Here is a 23921-nt window from a genome sequence, read left to right on the forward strand (position 1 = left end):
CACAGCACATTGACCCTTAAGTTAGATAATAAATTACATTCCCAGTTCCTGTTCATACCGAAGCTCCAAATCAAATTAAACAGTTAAAATCAATAAGTATAAAAAAAACTGTAAAATATAAGAATATAAAATAATTCAAACTTAAGATGTTTAAATAAAACGAAATAATTTATCTGTCTAGCGTGACGCATCAAAAAAAGTATTTCTAAGTTTCCATCGAAACAACGGATTTAATTAGCACCACGCTAGGATTTCATTAGGCGAAGTGTTTTTTTAAATCGCCTGTATATAAATCATTTCAAGATACCCAAATTTTCATTGAGTCAGGGTGTGGTATTGTGATCACTTCTTACGTGCCTTTTGATTATTTTGTGAGATAAAAAAGTTGACTCGTTGAATTCAAAAATGATTCATGTTAAATTCGCAGTGGTTTTGTGTTTGTTTATTGGCTATGTATCCGCTGCAAAATTGCGTAAGTTTCAGAGTTTTATAAATTATTTTCGGTAATGAATACGTTAATAAACATACAAATAATTTAACATTTTTATATGGATGGAGCTAAAGGAAGCCTTCGTCTAGCAGTGAATCGACTCCGGCGGATGATGATAAAGATTATACATATTTTTATTAGAATTACAACGTTTTTATTGGGTCGTATTCTTATTTGTCCGGTGGTTTCTTATCCAGTACAAATCTTGCAATCGATTTTTAAGTAACTTCCCGACTAGCTAGACATTTGAAACTTTTAGAATATACCAAAACACGATGCCAATGCATTCTTTTAATACTTAACTAAATTATTAATAGATACGTGCGTTACTATGGAAATCAAAGTGAAATGTCAAAATGACATTTCAGTATTCTATATTTGTTTGTTTGTTTGTTTTTTATTTACTTCATAGCAAGTACAAGTTTGACTACATTGAGCATAATAATTCATGCTGATATGATGCATTAGCATGATAATTGATGCTAATTCATTTTTTTTAATACTTTCAGCCATCTTTAAGTTGAATTGAATTCATTTTCAGTTAATTCTGTTTTGTATGAAAAGTTATTTCAGAAGAAATCCGTAATCCAATCCACTATTATTGTTTCTAGCAACTAATTATTAATATATACATGCGTTACTATGGAAATCAATATGAAATGTCAAAATGACATTTCAGTATTATTTCTATCAAGTACAATTTTTTTTGATCGTTTAAGCTAGTCAAGTCAAGTTTATATGATTCAACAGAAAATTTAAAAAACGTTCTATATAAAAAGTTCTTTTATCATTCAATGCATTTATGTGAGTTAATGAATATAGTAGTTGATTGAAAAATCATAGCCGGCCATACTGACATTTATTATTTTTCAAGTGATAATTAATTTGATTTACGTTAATAAATTTTCATTTTAGCAAAGTAATTAAGAAAAAATAGCAATAATATAAACTAAAATCAGTACCTACATAGAATTTTGTTCGATATTCAAATTTCAATTAATTGCTGCATGGCCAGATGTAATAATATTATCTTATGTTTATAAATTAGTATGTCTATGCAAATATTCTAGATCTCAAAACAAGTTGGCGTTATAAAATTATATAAAAAATAGACAATGAATAATACAAACACGTTTTGATGTTTATATTATCAATAAAGTACCTTCTTAACTTAATTGATATAGATTGAGTGATAATTTTGGCGATTTTTTCTAGTCTTGGACAATTTAGTAGATCATCAGTTATAAAGTAGGAATGCTTACAGCATTCATTGTATTATATTCTTCTTCGACCATGTCCGATTCTTTATAGGTTCATATAGGCCTCCACAGAGTGGAGATTTGTATGAAAATATTTTATTTTTACGAGAAATGGATGTCAGCCATTTGCTCAACCTATTAGGTCCATACTCTGACTCATACACAAATTGAAAAACAATATGTATACTTGTAAAACGCAGGATTCGAACCTGGAACCCTCGACACTTTACACCGGCGCGTAAGCCACGCGGCCATCGTGGGTGACTTAAATTAGGGGAATTATATTAGTCGAATAGTTTTTATCATTACTATTAAAAGTACAACATAATATTATTTTGATACATTTCCATATTTATTCTCTAATAATTAATATAATGCTTGTGAAGTGAACACCATTGTAATTAGTAATAACCCATTTTGTTAATAACTTGACTGTAGAATCGTATTTTTAAAGTTTTTCTTCAATATATAATTAATTATAACAATCTTATTTATAGATTTTTATAATAATATCATATACTTACATAAGTCATACATCCAAATAAGTATGTTCTGTGTACTCATTAGATAATTCAGCCCGGACATTCAATAGATGTGTAGAATATTTTAGAAAATTATTTACAAAGATAAAAAAAGGTTGTATTGACATGATCACGATCGGACAAACGTCAATTTGAATATTTTAGTAATATAATAACATATAAAATTTAATCTGCTGGGAACAGCATAATATTATAGATGTACGCTATTTTATTGCTGAGTTTTTTTTTCGACCATGTTCGATCCTATTAAGATCATATGGGACCTCCACAAAGTGGAGGTTTGTATTAACAGATATTGTTTTTATGAGAAATCGATGTCAGCCACTTGCTCGACCTATTAGGTCTATACTCTGACTCATACACAAATTTAAAAACAATATGTATACTTGTAAGACCCAGGATTTGAACCTGGGACCCACGATGTTATAGGTCGACGCTTAGTCGCGCGGCCATCGAATATAACGGGAGATAATAATTATAGATGATTTTATTTTTAACTAGTGTTGATTTTGTTAATTTTAGCATACTATATTGGCTTTTGATTGTTCGATCTAGACTTTCTATCAAATCTTATATTTCTTTGAGTTTATTCTCAGTCGTTTTTCACATATTTTAAACAGTGCCACGTTTAGTAACGCACGAGGTCCTCTACAATTAAAATATAACAATATTTAATTTTCCAAATAAATCCATGCATTCATAATCAATTTATCATTTTAATTTTGTAAAAAATATACAAACATAGTTTAATTGAAATAGACTTCTCTCTGACAAATCACAATAATATTATATAAGTAGGAATAGTCATAAGAAGTATTAAGTAGTATACATAAGTCGTAGGACGCTCCATTTTAAATTTTATGACGAATCGGTTACGTCATTGGCATCAAAAAAAGCGGCACTGATTTTAACGTATATGTAAATCGTTATATAGTGGCACCATAGGCAATGGATATTTTTTAATTGTTTGCTGCAATGTCAGTTTCAATGCTACCAAACAACACTACTACAATGACAAACTGCTATAATGATTTACCTATATCACATATTTAGGGCAGGCATGTTGTGTACAATTTTGAATATAAATATCTTTGAGAGCTAAGTCTGATTAATATATCGTCCTTGCAGAAAGATATATATGCCATTATAATGCCCTTTTTTTCATTCTTATTTCAGTGACGTTTAAAGTCATATTTTGGTAAATCAGATATTCAGATGTCCGTGGTTATAGCACCTTTATACATACATATTTACCATAATTTTACACTGAAGTACGATTTTTTATGTTAATTATTATAATACAATATTTAAGCTATTTGGGTGTGTTATTAGTTTTGTATTATAAAGTGATTATAATAGATTCCTAATAGATGTATTTTATTCTGTTTTATAGCGCAAAGTTTCCCTCGCTGCAAAGTATCTCCGGAATTAGACAACAAAGAAAATGACTGCTTAAAAAATGCAATCGACGTTGCACTCCGGGAATTGACTGATCATGGGAACAAAGAACTTGGGGCTGTGGACATGGATCCAATGAAAGTTAACAGAATATACATAGAACAAGGAGAAAACAGACCCATTGCTATTAAGCTTGAGTATATTGACAACGACATCTCTGGACTCTCGCAACTTAAAGTTTTGTCTGTGAAGTAAGTGAATATCTACATCATTATTTTATACTTAGTATTTTTATTTATATTTGGCAACATTGAAAAGTGAAGACAGAGTCAAAATAATATTTGTAAAGCTTTAGTTTGATCGAATTTGTAGAAATGGTGTCCCAAGTTTATTAAATAATTATATACTTTAGTAATTATTTACATGCAACAAAAATCTATTTTTATTTGATATTCTTCTGGAAATATGTCAAAGTAAACTTGAAAATCTTCAAAAAAGAAGCATATTATGTTATTTGGCATAACTTTTTAATTGAGCGACTAGCGGTTTTCGAATGTTGGTAGTTCTGTTTGTAAATTTTGATTAATCTAATTAAAATCATTTGAAAAATAATTTAGTTTCAGTGGGGATGAATAAAATTGAACAATTCCGTTGTTTACGATATCACAGATTTTGTTGACTTATATTTTTACTTGCATAGATTGTTTTTATATTCTCCTGTTAAAATAAAAATACAGAAACTGAATATCGAAATTTTTGAGAAACTAGAATCAACTTTTCTTATCGTTTATCAAAAATCTACGATAGAGACGAAGACTCTCGATCACAACTTCTCCCACCATTTAACGTATTCGAGTATATTAAATAACATTTCATCGCCTTCCTGATCTTGAATCCACTTTACTGACTTCGCTAACTGCTTCAAACATACGGAAATAATGAATAAAGACTTTTATACATCTTCAATCTCGAACCTAATTTATTTATGAATGAATCAATGAAATATAAATTAACATAATTTTGCTTATAATTCACACAGTTTAAATAAAAAAACATTAACATAAGATTAACAATGTTTTTATAATACGTTAAGCACATATGAACACTACGATGTTATAAGTATATACTATATTGTTCCGAATTTACATAATAAAATACTTTGATAGTCTGGGATCATGAACAAGATAATTATCGTTTTGCTCTGTAATTTTCTGTGTACGAAATATAAAACCGGTTCGATTTAATTGTTTGACAATATGTTATCATGACTGCATTCTACTTGTAACAGTATTCAGATTTGGCACCTTAGATCTCATTAGAATGGTATTCGTCAGTGGCGAAGAGTGGACGTAGGCTGTTAAGATCCGATATAAATTGTCAGTCAAACATATTTGTTTTCATTGAACTTAATACTGTAATGTGTAGACAGTGTTTGTTAATTTTATTGCAAAAATAAAAAAAATTAATTTACGGTTTAAGTGGTAAAAACGAATTCTATTTCAATTCTGAGTATGTGACGACATTCCAAATATATGTCGTTGTGTGTTCAACATATTATTTATGTTTAAAATAATTGATTTATCTCCCGATTTACCCCCCGTTTCCTGTTTAAAGCGGGACGTCCAAAGACGTCATTTTTGTATGAGCAGTGTTCTGTTCACGGAAAAGTTCGCATCTTAAGACGTCATTGGCAGCCACCCTGCCTAATCCAAGCCATAGTAGATAATAGTCAAGTAATATCGTCGGTGTTTTGTAAAAAGGGCGAATTAACCAAAATGCTATTTTACAGGAGGAGGATTTTTAAGTTTTGACATTTATTTGTTTATTACCTGCGGATGATTATAAATATCTAACAAGTTTATAATAAAGCTTAGAAAGAATACTGTCATTATAATAGGCATTGTTATATTATATTTTAAAAGGCCTAATATGTCACATTCGCCTTTTAATCGTAATTTTAATTAATTTAATTTTAATCGATTATCGTTTTTAAGTACTTTCCTGTAGAGATACAAATTCGCCGTTTTTACACAACGAAGCTAGTGGAGTACATGTTGTATTTTCATTAAAATCTCGATTTCGCCAAAATGGTTGATTCGCCCTTTTTACAAAACACCGACGATATATATATATATATATATATATATATATATATATATATATATGTATAATATCTAACATTATGCCAATAAACCATACATAATTTTAGATATTTCATAGATAGTATTTTTTATCGATTAAGGTTTGGTTTATGTAGGGCTTAATGAATTTCAAAACACTAACCAACAATATCTGTAATATTATGTATTCATAATTCCACGAATACAAATAAGTATGACTGGACAAGTGTACACTATTGTTTGTCATATCGCCCATAGCATACCTAAACTATTATGGTTTGGCACAGGCAGTGTTAAATTGAATTTTAAAAACAATGAGCACTATCTGTAAAAAATATTCTTACTTCAATGAAAACTAAGTACAAAGTTTAGTGTGCACTATTTATGTTGAATCAGCCTACCTCCACCTTCGCCAGTGGTTTCCGTCTATTTATTCCACTATTTTCTTATAATTTAGTTGAATACGTTATACATCTCAAAATATTAATATACATATTTGAATTTTACCCTTATTAGCGGAAAAATATCTAGCCCAAAAGGCTTCGAGATGAAATTGACTGGATCTGTTGATCAAATGACGTTGGCGGGACCTTACAAAATCAACGGAAAAGTATTAATACTCCCTATCCAAGGTGATGGATTGAGTAACATGACTTTGGGTAAGAATAATAATTAGGTACTATATCCATTATACACTATTGCAGCATTCCAACTGTTTGAGGGTGTATCGTTTTTTTCGTAGTCCGACTCGGTGACAAGTATATACGTGACGCTACATTTCAAAATCAGCCATGTCCACAATGGATGAAAAGGAGAAAAACACCTTTTTTGTTTCCTCGTGTACACGGTCATGAAGGTGAATGTTTGTATTATTGCGATTATAGAATGTTTTAAATTAATAAGATCCACATTATTAGTTTTCATGTAATTTTCATAGATTCTTCAATGGACATGGCTTAGTTTGTCACAAAATCAACCAAGTCCACGCGGACTTGGATTATATTGATATTTCCGTGGCGGCGATTTTACTAGCTATAATAGTGTCATTCTCTTGGGCTGGACTTAGGAAATGAAAAAGGACAAAATTATAAATAAATGTTGATGATAACATAAATTTATTTTTAGAAAATTTTCTCAATATAATATTATTAACTTAATAGGCGTATGCATAGAACAGCAAACTACATTCAAGTTATTTAAGTCTATACTTCAGTTGAGGCATGGTCTAAAAAGATCGTGGCTAGGCGATGCGCTGATTGTGTAAATGACGAATACCGAACAAAATTTAATTTGTCGGAAAAATCCAACATGCGTCCATTTAATTTTATGTTTATTGTTATATTACTAATAATAATATAATATTCACTGACATGTTTTCTTTTTCAAGTACACGCGTAAAGTTTTTTAGTAATCTACACGATTTAATAAGAATATTTTCATCCGACGCCATGACAAAACAAATCGACGTGCGGACACCTCGACTATCCATCTCCGATTGGCGACTAGTGAGAATTTTCATCGCACCTTATGTTGAAAATTATTTGCCATTTCACTGAAATACGCTCTTAAATAAACATGCACGAATAATTATTATTAAAATATTTAAATTAATTAAGGAGTAGGTACGATGTGTGTGTTTTTTTAATAAGTACAAAGGGTTCTATAACTCTCGTAAATTAGAATTATATAAAACCAAAATTATATTCTCAGTACTATGACTAAAGATGTCAAATGCGACCCTGCTTGACACCGAACGCTTTTTAGGATGCAGGTTAGACAGAATAAAACTTACTGATTGTCCCTATGTTTGGCGCGTTTTGTCGATTCTGCCTTAATAATTCGTTTATTTTGTATATTTTGAAACATTATTTTTATTAATTATTTATATTAAAAAATGTCGAAAAATACACTATTGACACTCACTCACTCAACGGTTCGTAAACAACTGACGGCCATGTTGTTGTAATCGCCTTCACTGATTAGCCTGAATGGACATGGTTGAGTGTGATATAATTACTTCAGTGGATATGGGTAAGTTTGAAAAAAACTGTTCATCTTTGGCTTCCATTTACTTATACAGACGGATTTGGATGGTTTTGATAATGCAGAAATGTTAGAAAGCATTAGTTCTTCCGCAAATCATAAAAAAGTCAAAAATACCTAAAGGTGGACATGGCTGATTTTGAAATGTAGCGACACATTATATATACACTATTATAATATATATGAAATGACCTGCCTCATAACATAATAATGCACAATGTTATTATGATTAAGAAGTAATGTTATACAATATAACCATTTTATGTTTTAAATAATGTAATGCGTAATTACGAAGAGCGCCTAACTTTTGCTACAAGTTATATGCCCGCATAAAGAGGAAAAATTAAGTCAAATTAAAAGATTATCATTTGTTAATTCCGTAATCATAAGTAATGTTATTTTTGTGTTTAAAGTTAGAATTATTTTTCGCGATTGCATGAATATTGTAATATAAGATGCCTTTTTTTATTCAATACCGAATATATACATAAAGTTTGAGAATGTTTGATTCCTTATTATAGAAAAAAAAGATATTTTTGAAAAACATCAGAAATATACCTACTAACCTTCTTGAAAAGATCTACACTTTTGGAAATTGAAGTATGTAGGTGTCTAAAGTAGTTGTAAGAAATAATTCGAGTGCTTAAAGTCAGACAACGTTACCTACAAAAATGTGCTTTTTTTTTTTTTTTTGAGATAATGTTATTTTACATTTACGGCTACATGATAGTCAAACAACGTTATGTCAATCTTTTCTAATTTCTTATTAAATCGTCAGTAAAGTTTAACGCTAACTATATAAGTTACCCTTGTTTTCATATATTTTTTTTAACTATCCCTATAAATTTTAACATCATCATAAGCAAGATAAATGTACAATACACAATAAATTATAAAATATTAACATTAAGTTTTAAATAAACATTTCCCTTGTTGAGTTACAAGTATCTAAAATAACGTTTTTTGGCTCTCCTGTAAAGTTGCACTTTTGTAGATAGTGTTGTTTGACACTAAGCTCTCGAATTCGCACGAATCATAGATGGATCGATAGCTTAAAGATGAAAAAACTCACACAGAAAGCGAAAGATATGAGTTATAGTCCCCACTCGGTTCAACTTTTTTTTCTAAATAGTAGAAGTCTTGTTTATTGAAAACATTTTTTTTCTTTCAGAAAATTTGCATGCAGACGTTGTTTTGAAAGGGGAGTCCCAGACGAAAAATGGAAAAGAATATTTGAAAATCACTGATTTTAACATGATATTTACTCCAAGCAGGTATTGTTTAACTTTCATAATTAAAATTTTTGTTTCGATATAATATATTATTATATAATAATAATAATAAAATGAAATTAAAGATAGGAAAATCTCTATAAAAAAAAATAACTGTGGTGGAATTGCAATTTATGTTTTGCATTATTATTTCCACAACGCAATTAACTTACTAATTATATTTACGGTTTGAAAAAAAGTTTTTGTTAATTCTTCTATTATTCGGATTGACAGCTGTTCCGGCCTACATACCCATATTCACCAATTATCTAGCATATTTTTATAACAAAGTATGCATTGCCTTACTAATGGACGCAGCATCGTAAACTACCATGTTCACATACATATGGACCTGCTCGTACCGATTTCATTCTTTCGCATACACATAAACTCGGTTGAAATATAATTATATCTGCATATATACATATTATATACACCCACGATGGCCGCGCGAATATAGTCTATAGCCTCGTGGTTCTCAGGTTTGAATCCTTGTTCTAACAAGTACACAATATATTGTTTTTCAATTTGTGGATGAGTCAGAGTATGGGCGTAATAGGTTGAGCTCTAGGGGCGGCAGGTTATATGAAAGTATGGTGAAGCCAGCTAGTATGGCGAAAAAGTATGGTGGGGCGGGCTGGTAATCAATTTGTGGCAAAATTTGAATGTTAAAATTATATTATATGGGTACATTATAATAACCAAAGTAAATCCTCTGTGATGCCTTGATTTTTTTTTATCGCGTCGCTATTTTTCGTAAGTTATCGACTATTGTTGGCCTGCTTCATTCAGCTGTATGAGAAAGCCGACTCCTTGCCCCTCTTTTAATTTAATACCTCTATGGTTGAGCTAGTGTCTGACATCTATTTCTCGTAAAAACAAAATCTGTTAATACAAACCGCCACCCAGTGGAGGCCCATATGATCTTATTAGGATCGGACATGGTCGGAAAAAATATTATAATAAGAGTTATACTTGTAAATCCATGTTTATATTTTTACAGAATTGTTGTTCTATCGTGTTAAAGTTTGATATTGTGTAATACAAATAATTATAGTACGAAGCTAAAAAATTACGTTTTTTCTAAATTGCGATGCTGAGTTAATGACTTTGACATATTCTGCTAATGTGTCCATTATTATTAAAGATTTTCTTTGTGCGGAAATGATGCTGAGTACAAATTATACATGTATACCATTTTGGTCCACCTTTCGTGAATTTGTGTTTTTAATGTGTAAATATAATTACTTTGTATTATTTTCTAGGCTATACATGGGTTTCGGAAACCTGTTCAACGGAGACAAGGCATTGGGAGACAACATGAATAAGTTTTTGAACGAGAATTGGCAAGACATTTTCACCGAGCTCAAACCCTCGATAGAAGATGCCTTCAGTGCTGTTTTCAAAGAGTACGCGAAACGAATCTTCGAGCGAATTCCATTCAAAAACATTTTTCTGGTCGAGTAAAGAATTCACCATACATCTAAAAGCACTAGCCTTACCTCCACCCTTATACACACACAAGACGTTGCTTACTAAATGTCTTGACGTTACTGACGTACTAGTGCTGCATCTTTGATAACTGTAAATTGTAAGAAAATAGTTGTACGAAGAAAAATTGTCCGAAACAAGTCATTACACAAAACGTATTATATTTGTTAATAATTACGGTGGGTACTTACTTACTTACTTTTCAGTTACTTTCAGTATTTTTTTTTTGATTTCTCTAATAATATTAGTGAGATTTTAGTGACATGTAGAAAAAAAATAATTAAAATACATGTTGTTATAACTACCGTAAACGCCAAATTAATTTCCGTATAGGCAAATAGTTCTTACTTCTCACTATACGGTTTTAATAGTACGGAAAAAATCGAACAGTAAAAATCCGAATCTGCAGCAAGTTCACGCTCTTTTCACACTATTTTTACATACGTTTATGCACAGTTTTTTCCGTCACATGCTCAGTTTATGATTGAGTGTTGTGCTGTGTCGTAGATTTAAAACCGTCTAATGTGAAAGCGTGCATTAGGTTACGTACACCACTGAGTCATCCGTGAATACAGTGGCAATGTACGGCTGCTATATGGCGCCTTTTCGGTTTTTAACCGTCGCCGTGTAATGTGAAAAGGGCCTGCTCTTCTTCACGCCACAAAAAAATGTCGCCGTTCGATTTTTTGGAGTACGGTCAAAACAGTATAATGTGAAATAACGATAAATAACCTTTTCGATTTGAATGCGTTTCTGCATTTTGATGATGTTTGATAGTTTTCTTTGTAGAAGTGTTATCATACAATTAATTACCAGACACGTCGTAATACAACTTTAGTGAAGTGTATTTAGATATATATTGTCGCGTTGTGGGAAAGCTTTTCAGGTATATTAATAATTATTATATTATATGCAATTAAATATATTATAATATGAATGTATTAGAAAACTAAACAAAGGTGCAATCAACATTCTAATTAATTATCGATTCAACATTAATAATTAGGAAGTAAGCCATTATTATGTAGGTATGTTTAGACAATGAACTGGAATAATTTGATTGGGAATACGATAATAATAATATCAACAGTTTGAATGACGTTTTAATTTAGCACGTTGGCACAATTTCGGCAGAATCTGTGATACATTTTAATTTGTATGAGTGTTGCATTTGGTATTATGTAGCATTGTATGAATTGTAAATATTAATAAAGATTTTTTTATATATTATATTACACTGTTTTGTTTATTGGTTCCTTTTTCCAAAGAAACTCGTGATATAGTGAATAGACAATTATTGCAATGTGATACTAAAAAAAAATACACGAGAAATGGAGAAGATATTTTTATATTGTACTTGCTGTAACTGATTTACTAATGCAATACTTTATGTAATTGTCGAATGAAAGCGGCTCTCGTGGTGCAGTGCACAAGGCGCTGGCCTTCCACCCGAGAGTTCTGGGTGCGATTCCCGGCGAGGACACAATATTTATGTGATTTTCTCAAAGCCCATCACAGGTTTTCACTCCCTGACCAGCATTCGGGCTCAAGTACCTATGCCTCATCCTTGGTTTGCCTACAACAGACTCTCCGATTGCTTCGTCATATAGCCTTCAGGGAGGGTGATAACATAAAACCGTGGTATTTTTTCACGTCGTCCAAGGTCAGTGAGGACTAGGTAAAGTTTGCTAAATATAATGAAAATAAATAATATGTATAACTGACAAAGTTAAGTGTACACTATTTTTGTCGGATCTTAAGAGCCTATCTCCACCCTTCACCACTGTACCATTGTATTGCAATACATAGTCGAGAAAGCCTGGGGTACTGTTACACCCATGACTATTGGGCCTCTCCCGATAGTCTAAATTAAGTAATTATTAGGTGTAACCATTTCACCTGACCTCCTAGTCAACAATGAACGTACGTACGTCCAAAATTCCTTGGTTAACTGTCTAAATGTTCCGCATGTACTTAGCACGTAAGAATTGTAACTAATTATAATAATAGTATGTCAGGGAAGAATGTGATTGCGCCGAATAAAAGAGACGAAATTCAAAGGAACTTAATATTAAGGAGTATGTAAAAGAAGATGGCAACATTGCTTGATATAAAAAAAAAGTCAGTCTGGGGTCGCCATCTGAAGAGTAAACATCGGCCCCACGACTCGGAGAGCAAAAACAAACACATAATCGAGCATGGAAGTGAAAATGGGATACGGAGTGAAAGGCCATAGATTAAGAGTTGTGAACGATAATAATTATTAATAACGAAACTAAAATAATTAAGAGCATAAAATATTTGGAAGTATAACTAACATGGGTAATCTAAGAATATAAATCAACCAAAATAAAACGAGTTTTATTTAATCCTACCATGAAACAGATTTCAATTTAGTTAATTTTTTTGTGAATCCCGGGTTCCACCAACACCTTGAACTATCACAGAACTCGGGATATCTCAGTACTCATACACGACTGACGGAAATACCATGTTTTCACGACCTAAATCTGGGATTGAAAATAGTGGGATGCCATGTATTAGTGAGGTGGATGCAGTGACACTCGCAGAAGAAACTATCAGAAAACTTAATGCTTTCAAAATGTGGGTATACGGTGGCATGCTCCGCATCATCTTAACGGCCTACCTCCAATGGTATGGTCCCAGTACAGAATGCAAAAATTATAAATTGATAATTAAAATCACCCACGGTGGCCGCGCGGCTTAAGCGTTGGACTATTAAGCCGTGGGTCCCAGGTTCGAATCCTGGGTCTGGCAAGTACACATATTGTTTTTCAATTTGTGTGTGTCAGGGTATGGGCCTAATAGGTTGAGCAAGTGGCTGGCATCCATTTCTCGTAAAAACAAAATCTGTCAATACAAACCTCCACTCTGTGGAGGCCCATATGATCCTATCAGGATCGGACATGGTCGAAAAAAAAAAAAAAAAATTAAAATCATACTGTTTTATTAAAATGAAAATAACGTTAGAATCAAAATTAAATTATTATATACCTAATCCACCCCTATGGAAGAAAAATCGATATCATGATTATTTTTTTGAAACGGAGCTCTTCCTCCGTACCATTTTCTATGTATGCGAATGATACATATCATATCTTGGTCCTGAAGGGCATTGTCAGTCATTGATAGATAATATAACAAAATCAATTGCACTTTGACCTTGCTTATTCTGCTATTCTGAACTTGATTATTGCCATTGCCATTGCCGCAGTAAAGTTAACAACCAAAACGGTAATATATCAAATCATGAGATATGTAGATACTAACAGTAAACCCATTTGATTATAGGTAGAAGTGGTAATAAATGGTTAAATCCCTCATCAAAAATCCTGCAAATGACATAATTAGGGAGAAAAATATTTAACTAATAATCATATTATTGTAGCTTTGAAACATGACAATCGCAGAATGCTAGGCTTTGGATGAAATCGTATCGCCTTGTCAGACACTTATAAGATATCTTATACAGTTTTAGACTTACTGTTGCAACTCATCATAATATAGGTATTACTCAGGATATTTATATGTCGCATGGAAATATTTTCTTGGTTGCAAAAGGCGTCTAAAACTGAAATTTATTTTAATGAAATCAAATATCTTTTTATAATCAATAAAACCAGAGTAGTGTGGTAATTTTTATTCATAGTTTCTCTCTATTATTTTTATAATCCAGTCCAGCTTAGTATTTTTGAGAAAATCGAAGTTAAAAATTTGAGATGCATGAGAAATGGACATATTGTGGTATTTGAATGATACAGTATCTTCTAAAATATCCTATTTAGACGTATAATATTTTTACAGCATAAAGACACGATGCAGACGAACATTTTGTGTATGTTAACTCCATGGGCCCCACATCGTGAAGTGGGCCCCCAGGCTAGGATCTTTGGTGGGCCCCCGTACTTATCATTAAGGATAAATGCAGTGTGACGCTCTACCCACAGTAGCGTTTTCCAAATGGTGTACGCGGTAAAATTAATGTGTATGTTTAGTCTTTTATTGTTTATTTTAATACATCCATTTGAATTATGGAGATGTCGAGTATTGATACACAATTAAAATTTGTATCGTACCTATAACTATATAATTTAAAATAATAATATTAGTGAAGGAAAATAACTTTTTTTTTACTATTAAAGCAAATTTTTTGTGTGTTTATTTCACTTATCTGGTCGACTCGCCTCGCCGGGTCCCTCCTAAGCCCGGGGCCCTAGGCTAGAGTCCTTTCAGCCCCCCTTGTGGGGGCCATGGTTAACTCAATTTTGACAAAACTGGAGATAAACTATCTGTACACTAAACCAGTAATCCATTATACTGTTGTTGTAGCAAACCCGGCTTGTGCTCTTAGTTAGTTCTCATCTAGTAGGTACGATTTCCAGGCGGTTCGTGAGTATTTTTGTGAAAGCCTTATACATAATTGGCAACAGATTAATCGGTCGATATTTTTTTTATTCCTCTCGCGGGTCCTTAATTGCTACTCTCATGGGGTAGAAAAACATATAATATTCGGATATAGTTAACAAAACAAATCTTTTTACTAATGAGATATTATTTCATAAATAGCAGAATAATTTATATGTCGCGCGTCAACACCAGTATAACCCAGTTTCCGTAAAGACAACGGGTTTAATTAGTGACACGCTAGCACTTCATTAGACGGTATTATTTAATTACCTGGTATATAAATCGTTTCAAGATAGGCGGGTTTTCATTAAGTCAGGGTGTGCTATTGTGATCACTTCTTTCACGCTTTTTGATTGTTTTGTGAGATAAAAGTTGACTTGTTGAATTCAAAGATGGGTCAGGTTAACTTCGCTGTGGTTTTATGTTTATTTATCAGCTGTGTGTCTTCTTTAAAATTGCGTAAGTTTTATTACTGGCTATAAGAAATATTTTGTTTATGTTGCTGTTGGTTAAGTCTTCTGTTTCTTTAGTGGCAACAAAGTTTCGTATAGGTATACTTTTTTGATCAAAAAGTTCTTGGAATTTTTATTTATTTATTTCAAAAAATATTTATATATTCATCAATATTGATATGGTTCCTTTCAAAGTAGTACCCATTTGATATAAAATACTCACCAAAACCAGCGGCGACTCCTCAAACAGCATGCACTCCTTGCATTTTTTTCAAAAGATTTATCTACTAAATATTATAAGTATTGATTTATTTGCTATAACTATATGATAATTTAGCGAGCAGAAACAAAATCTAGATAAATAAATAGTTTTATATTACACAATATTATGTATACTCAGGTAAAATCCACGAACAATATTTTATAATCTAATATTTTTTAAGAATCAGAAAATCATAAAATTAGATTTAATTCATTTTGTATTTATCAATCATAAAAAAACTTATACTTAGACAACTCCAGGCATCAATGAGCAAGTTAGTCGTTTTACATCTATATTCCTTTTATATAATGTAAATTTTATTGTGCACTGCCAAAAATGCTATTCTGAATGCCACCGGCCACCACTGCTCATAGCGATATCTTTGCGGTACATGTATCTCATTTGTATCAAAAAGTTATTCTTTTGTTTATCTTACATCTTTAGGAACGATAAACGTTACAGAACGGCAAATATATGACTATAGTGTTGTTTTTTTGCCAAAACTTTACAAAAAAGCTTGCAAATTGGTGCGTTTGTCCTGGTGCCATATTTAAAAGTTGTTTTTCCACAATTCTAGTCGTTTATTTAAATTGTTTAGTGCAAGCGACGGAAGCTCACATGCAATACTCTTTATTGACCACGCGGTAAAAAATATTTGCGGACTATACTGCATTAATCAACCAAACACTAATTTGATCGAATTTGTGCTTGTTTATGTCTTGACTCTTCACGACCCTCTTGAAAATATTTGTAACACTCATAAATACTTGTTTTTTCCGTAGCTCCCCAAAAGACTTTTCCAATATTTCTACCGCACTACATTATTTTCAAAATTCTATAATTGCCAGGCAAACGAAAATGCTCTTACTTACCTGTCAAAAACAAACAACGCATTTGATATGGCTGAAAGTTTATACCTACACATTGGATATCTAAGTATATCGTTCGAAATTCAAAATACCAGGAACTTTTGATAAAACCATCGTGATATATAGTATTCAGGATCTCGAAACAGATTAGTGTTAACACAAACAATCAATGAGAACATATTAATATGTACTATAAATACGCCTTGTTCTGCGATAGTTTTAACTTTGGACAATTCATGTGGATTCGACATAACGATGTATATACTATTCAAATGTGTATATTTTACAGCCGCCAGTAAAAGAACGACACAATATTACTTAGATAATCATCCAGATTTCTTCTTGTGATAAATTAACATTTACAACATGATTCATAACAACACAGAATGATAATGTTTCAGGATCTGTGTTGATGGTTATTAAATACTGTGAAATGAGTATTATATATAATAGATTTAGCAATTATGTGCAACATCCATAAAAAATCGGCACTCAATACACAATAGCAGTGATTAGTACTTACTGATGTCAATACATGACCACATAAACGTCAGTGGTGGTTTTAGATACATTAAGACGTGGTCGATGCGCCGACAGGTATGAAGGCCCTTGTGGGAAACTGACATTGAGTACTAAATAATTACAAGATAAAAAGAACTTTTTATATACCACGTTTTTAAATTTTCTGTTGAATCATATAAACTTCACAATTCTATGTATTAATAAAAACTTTTTATATTAATAAATATGTATTAATAAATACTGAATAAATATTATAGAATACTGAAATGTCATTTTGACATTTCATATTGATTTCCATAGTAACGCACGTATATATTAATATTTTAGTTGCTAGGACCCCTTAGCAACCAACAATAATAACTTTCCATACAAAACAGAATTAACTGAAAATGAATTCAATTTTAGTTAAAAATGGCTAAAAGTATTAAAACAATGCATTGTCGTCGTGTTCTGATATATTCTAACAGTTTCAAATGTCTAGCTAGTCGGGAAGTTAGTTAAAAATCTTCAATCGTCAAATAAAAATCTTGGACAAACAAAAAAAAATATGTACTGGACACACAAGAAAAAATCTGTAACGGATAAACAAGAATACGTGCTAATAAAAACGTGCTAAAAATAAAATAAAAGAAAAATAACAATAATAAAAATATAAACTGAAATCAGTACATAAAATTTTGTTCGACATTCAAAATTTAATTAATTGCTGCATGGCCAGGTGTAATAATATTACCTTATGTTTATAAATTAGTACGTCAATGCAAATATTCTAGATCCCAAAACAAGTGAAAAAAATTTTCACTTTGATTTTTGTGTACCTATTTTCAATAATAGTTAATAATAACACTTTGGTTATGAACGAATTTTTATAATATTTCGATAATTTATAACAAAGTGATAATCTTACCTGTTTCATGTTAAACTTTGTAAAACCACTACTTAATTAAATGTAATTTTAAAGTACTCATTCGACTTATTACTATTCTATATATTATTATAGAATAAAATATAGCTTTTAGCTCATTCTCAGTAGTTTTACATAACTTTTAAAGTAGGCAACATTTAATTAAAGGATCCTTGAGTTCGTTTATGTAATATATTATCAGCTACGAGTATGTAGGTAATAAGAAAGGATTCCTAACAGATTTAATTCTTTTATATAGCGCAGAGTTTTCCTCGCTGCAAAGTATCTGCGGAATTGGACAACAAAGAAAATGACTGCTTAAGAAATGCAGTCGAATCTTCAATCAACCAACTCAGTAACACTGGGAATAGAGAACTCGGGGCTGGGGATTTGGATCCGATGAAAGTAAACAGAATATACATAGAGCAGGGAGAAAACAGGCCGATTGCCATTAAGCTTGAGTTTACTGATAACGACTTCTCTGGACTCTCACAACTCAAAATAAAGTCTGTCAGGTAAGCTAATGCTCAAGTACATTAATAATTAAAATTAATTGACATCGTTCGCTTACAGGCGGGAGCACTCACCAAGAATGTGACTGATATGCGGTTCATTCGGTCCAATTGTTTTTCTAGATTTTTTCTAATATGTATGTTTCTGAGGTTTTTCTAAATTATTTGGTAGAATTTTATTTTATTATTTGAGTAAAGATGAAATTAAAAATATCATTTAAAATACCTGAATAATTTGGACCGAATCGGGTTTAAACCTACATCTGTGGCATCGCTGACGAGTGATTTACCAATTAAGTTGCCGACCCGAGTATTATCCATGCCGATATTTAATATATTTTTATAAGTAAGTATATAATTCATGTCTTATATGTTTTTCAAACTCTGTACTAATTAACAATATAATAGTACATATTATTATCGGTCTTAAATCACTATAGTATAATGAGGTGACTTTTTTCACTATTTTTTCGAGCATTTTCTTATAATAAATGTTCACAATATTGAAAATATTTTAAAGAAATTAAATATAGGCATGTTAATAATAATATGTAACTGCTTATAGAAGAAAATTGTTAACACTGTGAAAAACATTTCGCATTTTTTACTTATATTGTAATATGTAAAACATTGCCTTCTAGATTGTAATAAAACTGCCTCAATGTATATGTTACGCCGAATGTGCGAAATTGACTATTACATGAAATGGGCGAAATTTCGCCTAATTCATGTAATAGTCAAGCCCGTTGCCTTATTCATGAATTAGATAAATTATCTGCCGAGTGCGTGAATTCACCAGGGTATGGAATTCTTAAAATGTCAACATGACAGTAGAAAATAGTTATAATTGGACATAATATAATATTATTATTATTATTAGGTTAGGTTAGGTTTTGTAATTCTGAATTCAACTGAATGTCCATTTTTAGGTTAGCTAACAAGTGTCAACAAATTATCAAATCATACTATCGAAAACAAACAATCGACCATTGCACGATTGATACCCAAGCACGAATCAAATCGCGAAAATACCTTTTAATAAAATTCTTCCGTTATCATATTATAGTTCTAGAATATTTTGGGTATAGTAAATGGATATGAACGTCATTGTAGTTATTGATTGGTATATTTTTATATAATCAATGACATTTTACACATTTGGTTAGTTTGATTAGTTGCAAAAAACACCACCGGAGCTCGACCATCTATTTTTACCAATGCATTGACACATTTGGTTTAGTTGCAAAAAAAACACCACCGTAGCGCTAATATCTAATTTGCCCGATGCATGAACTAGGCAGAAACATTACTGCCGAATTCACGCATAATTCATGAATAAGCCAACGGGCTTGCATTTTTCATGATTTAAGCAAAATTTTTCCCATTTCATCTAATAGTCAATTTCGCACATTCGGCGTAACATACAAAACTAAAGAATAAAATATGACAAAAATTTTATCATTCATAAATATTTTGTCAATGAATCACTCATATTTTTTCAATATGCCTAGGTACTATCTCCTAAACTAAACGATTTGATACGTTTTCTTATAATTGACATAGTTTTACCATTACAATAATATTGATACAACTTCCATAATAACTATATAAAGCCCCTAATGCACATTATAATAATGTGTCTCACTGAAAACGAAATTATGATAGAACCACAAACTCACCTTAATTTTAAAATATAACTGTAAGAGTGGGCAGCAATAAATGAGATACCTATAATATATAGTTTTAGTTTTAAACTAATGAGTATTTTTACATGTATTGTCATATTATCATAACATTTTAAAATACCTTTTTGCCTTCTTATGAATTCAAACGTTGATTCTTTCATGTCATAAGAATACTCTCCATGTTACCATTCCACATATTTCATATTAAAATTTTTAAAATTTTCTTGTCCAAGTTACATAAAATTAAATAAAATAATAATATGATGAAAATTGACATTTTAAAAACTTCAATATATTAATAAATTGTAATTTCTATTATTAGCGGTAAACTATCCAGCCCAAAAGACTTTGAAATGAAAACTGTTGCGATTGCTGATCACTTAGCGTTAGAAGGGCCTTACAAAATCAATGGGAAAGTGTTGGTACTCCCTATTCAAGGCGATGGATTAAGCAACTTGACTATGAGTAAGAATATATTGTATTTTACATAAATTATAATTACATATAATTACAAAATATTTTTTTTAATAGAGAGGTTTTTCATTATTAAAATAATTACATTGTTTAAAATTCATATCTCGCGAGGTTTTGCATCGAAAGAATGGCATGGTTTGAATTTTGAATAATTTTATATGAATATGGTCTGAATAAGCAACAAAACGTTCGATATTATCGAAGTGTGAGAAGCATAATTTGACTTGTAAAATTATCTCACAATTTTATCAAGAAATTCAGTGTTTACTGGCTTATCATTCAAAACCAAATAGGCACTACGTTTCTTCCTTAAGTATTGATGGCCACATTATATGCACTCAGGTGTAACCGAAATGACTCCGGATCATTGGACTTCTCAAGTTTAAACCGGAAACGATAATATTGCTTCCAAAGTCTGCCAGCTTTCTCGGGTTTCAAAAAGATTGCAATATCGTACGGAGAGCAAGGTCACTTCTCATTAAGGCTGTACTTCAGTTGGGGCTCGGTTTAAAACGATCGTGACTACGCGACGCGAAGATTATGCAAACGACGCATGCAGAATAAAACATAATTTGTCATAAAAATTCAACATGCGTCCATTTAATGTTATGTTTATTGTTCTATTAGTAATAATAGTAATATATTCATTGACATGTTTTCTTTTTCAAGTAAATGGGTAAAGTTTTTTAGTCATCTTTACACGATTTAAGAATTAATTCCTCCGACGCCATCACAAAACAAATTGACGTGTTCACAGCTCGACTATCGCTCTCCGATTGGCAGCGAGTCCGAAATTTCGTCGCACCTATAGTTGAAAATACTTTGCCATATCAGTGAAGTATGCTCTTAAGCCTTGACCATAATAGATCTAATAAGAATGTGAAACACGCACAATCAAGTATATGACAACCTAGATATCGGAAAGGCACACATATTATGAGCTTCTCATAATACCTTTGATTGGTTCCTAATGTCTGTTACGCCATGGTGTCACCATAACGGGTGTGGAGAAAATAATAATAATAGATTGTCGAAATTATTCCGGATGTTGTGTAATATTATATAAATGAATATAGAATTATATTTCGAGATAAATGGAATACTACAATGAAAGTTTTGTTTTTGATTTGTTTTTTTTTGTTTCAGACAATTTGCTTTCTGATATTTATATTAAAGGAGAGCCCCAGATGAAAAATGGAAAGGAATATTTGAAAATTACTGATTTCACAATGAAAATAAGTACATCCAGGTATGATTTTGTTCATATAACATAAAAATGGTTAGGGTAAGAGTAAAACAAAATAACAGTGAGAAACGGTGTAAAATTAAATAATATAAGTAAGTATATAAAGTAGCGAAGGGTGACTTTTGAAAAGAGGTAGGCTATGAAGATCTGATGAAAAGAACACACTTGCCAGGTATACTGAGAAATATGAAGATAATACGATATTACTACTAATGAATAGGTACACACTAATTTAATGAAACTTCAAAAACTCACTGACGACATAAAATTAAGCGATCAGTTTAAATTACGTATTTTTTCAAAACATTTATACACATCAAAAATCATTAGATAAAAGTTCTTTTTATTTTTAAAAACAGTCTATATTTATTAATATTCGATTAAACACCATAGATTTTTTTTTAAATTATCTAATTATTAATTATTTAGTTTTAGACTCTGCGATCGGAGCTTACCTTAGTTCATACAATTCGATAGACTGGGCGTGACGTAAAGTCCATATGAAAAAAATTGAGAATTATTTGAAACATAATCCGACCTTTATTTACGTCAAGACAGATGGTGCGCTGTGGTATATTTTTTAAAACCTTTGCAGTTATTTTTTAATTATCTGTGTAATACATTTCTACACATACGGCATCTCTCGTTGGCAAAATAAATTATTTTATAGAATATAATAAAATCAAGTGATTATATGAATAAGTCAATATGCAATTACGAATTATTTTTCTTAAGAAGGTAGGCTTCAAATAATCGCCTAGTATGAAGTCTTCGCCACTGGACTATATAATAACATTATATTATAATATAAACTAATATTTATAAAACTTGTGCTATCCTAGGATTCTCCTAGTATACCTATAACATATCTCCTCCAATCTCCTAGATATCTCAAGAATACCCAAAATAGCAACTGAATTATCTCTTTGGATTTATAAGCTTAATCGCTGTCTCAGGTACTCACTTGAATGGTACTCATCTGTTTTATCAGTCAAGCAACGACCGACCTCAGCCACCGTCTTCAAAGCATCGGGTCCGCAGGGTCCGAATGTCTCGAAACTCAGGGGACAGATAATATAGTTTGGCGATAGACAGTCGTATCTGTTGCTATTGTTACGAATCAGTAAACTGTGTCTATTGTCAATGTTTTAAAATAGGTAAATATAATTATTTTGTATTATTTTCTAGGCTTTACGTGAATTTAGGAAATCTGTTTAACGGAGACAAAGCCTTGGGAGACAACATGAATAAGTTCTTGAATGATAATTGGCAAGACATCTTCAATGAACTCAAACCGTCAATAGAAGATGCATTCGGTGCCATTTTTAAAGAGTACACGAAACGAATCTTGGAAAGAGTCGCATTCAAAAACATTTTCTTGGTCGAGTAGATAACTCATCGTAACTCGCTTTTGTGTCTTTTGTATAAATGTTAATAGTAGGAAAATACTTGTACGAAGAAAAACTGGCCAAAACCATGAGGTTGTTTGATAAAAGTTTGAAAAAAATATTAAAACATTAATTAAAAAACAATCCATATTTTATGTGTGTTAAGACGATAAATTGGAATAACTTCATTATAAAACAATGTCAATAATTTGTATGACGTTTTAAATTAGAACCTACTTTAGTGCAATTTCGGTAGAATCTGTGATACATTTTAATTTGTAAGAGTATAACATTTTGTATTATGTAATAAATAATTTTAAGAATAATAATTGTGAATAATAAAAAAAATATTTTAATCTATTTTTCTTTGTTTTGTACATTGACTCTTTTCCCATAGGGACTGGTGCGATAGACATCATAAAAGCTTATTTTTTTTTTGAAATATCTAAAATATACCTACATACATGAAAAATGAAAAGACATTTTTTGGTTTAAGTATTTTGTACTATTTACTCACGCCGCCGGACAAGTAAAACATAAATTACAAGATAAAAAGAACTTTTTA

The 23921-nt window shown here is 31.0% G+C and overlaps 2 protein-coding genes across 2 annotated transcripts; both read left to right on the forward strand.

The window, feature by feature from the left end:
- Positions 1-317: 317 nt before the first annotated feature.
- LOC147065660 (protein takeout-like) lies at positions 318-11846 on the forward strand. The gene is made up of 5 exons (XM_085956730.1): positions 318-472; positions 3685-3940; positions 6326-6468; positions 9024-9126; positions 10389-11846. The coding sequence occupies exons 1-5, from the start codon at positions 406-408 to the stop codon at positions 10588-10590; spliced, it is 771 nt and encodes a 256-aa protein (XP_085812856.1). The 5' UTR covers positions 318-405; the 3' UTR covers positions 10591-11846.
- Positions 11847-15363: 3517 nt separating this feature from the next.
- On the forward strand, positions 15364-23616 carry LOC147065661 (protein takeout-like). The gene is made up of 5 exons (XM_085956731.1): positions 15364-15501; positions 18311-18566; positions 20571-20713; positions 21869-21971; positions 23157-23616. Exons 1-5 carry the CDS (start codon positions 15435-15437, stop codon positions 23356-23358), a joined length of 771 nt encoding a protein of 256 aa, XP_085812857.1. The 5' UTR covers positions 15364-15434; the 3' UTR covers positions 23359-23616.
- The last annotated feature ends 305 nt before the right edge of the window (positions 23617-23921 follow it).

The sequence above is a fragment of the Rhyacophila brunnea genome, unplaced genomic scaffold (genome assembly GCF_057557595.1).
Source record: "Rhyacophila brunnea isolate RB1 unplaced genomic scaffold, BYU_Rbru_1.0 scaffold_6, whole genome shotgun sequence".
In the NCBI taxonomy this organism is placed as follows: domain Eukaryota; kingdom Metazoa; phylum Arthropoda; class Insecta; order Trichoptera; family Rhyacophilidae; genus Rhyacophila; species Rhyacophila brunnea.

Coding starts and splice junctions, on each gene's coding strand:
- LOC147065660 (XM_085956730.1), top strand. CDS start 406: ATGATTCATGTTAAATTCGCAGTGGTTTTGTGTTTGTTTATTGGCTAT. Junction 473..3,684: donor TGTATCCGCTGCAAAATTGC/GTAAGTTTCAGA, acceptor TCTGTTTTATAG/CGCAAAGTTTCCCTCGCTGC. Junction 3,941..6,325: donor CTTAAAGTTTTGTCTGTGAA/GTAAGTGAATAT, acceptor TACCCTTATTAG/CGGAAAAATATCTAGCCCAA.
- LOC147065661 (XM_085956731.1), top strand. CDS start 15,435: ATGGGTCAGGTTAACTTCGCTGTGGTTTTATGTTTATTTATCAGCTGT. Junction 15,502..18,310: donor TGTGTCTTCTTTAAAATTGC/GTAAGTTTTATT, acceptor TCTTTTATATAG/CGCAGAGTTTTCCTCGCTGC. Junction 21,972..23,156: donor ATGAAAATAAGTACATCCAG/GTATGATTTTGT, acceptor ATTATTTTCTAG/GCTTTACGTGAATTTAGGAA.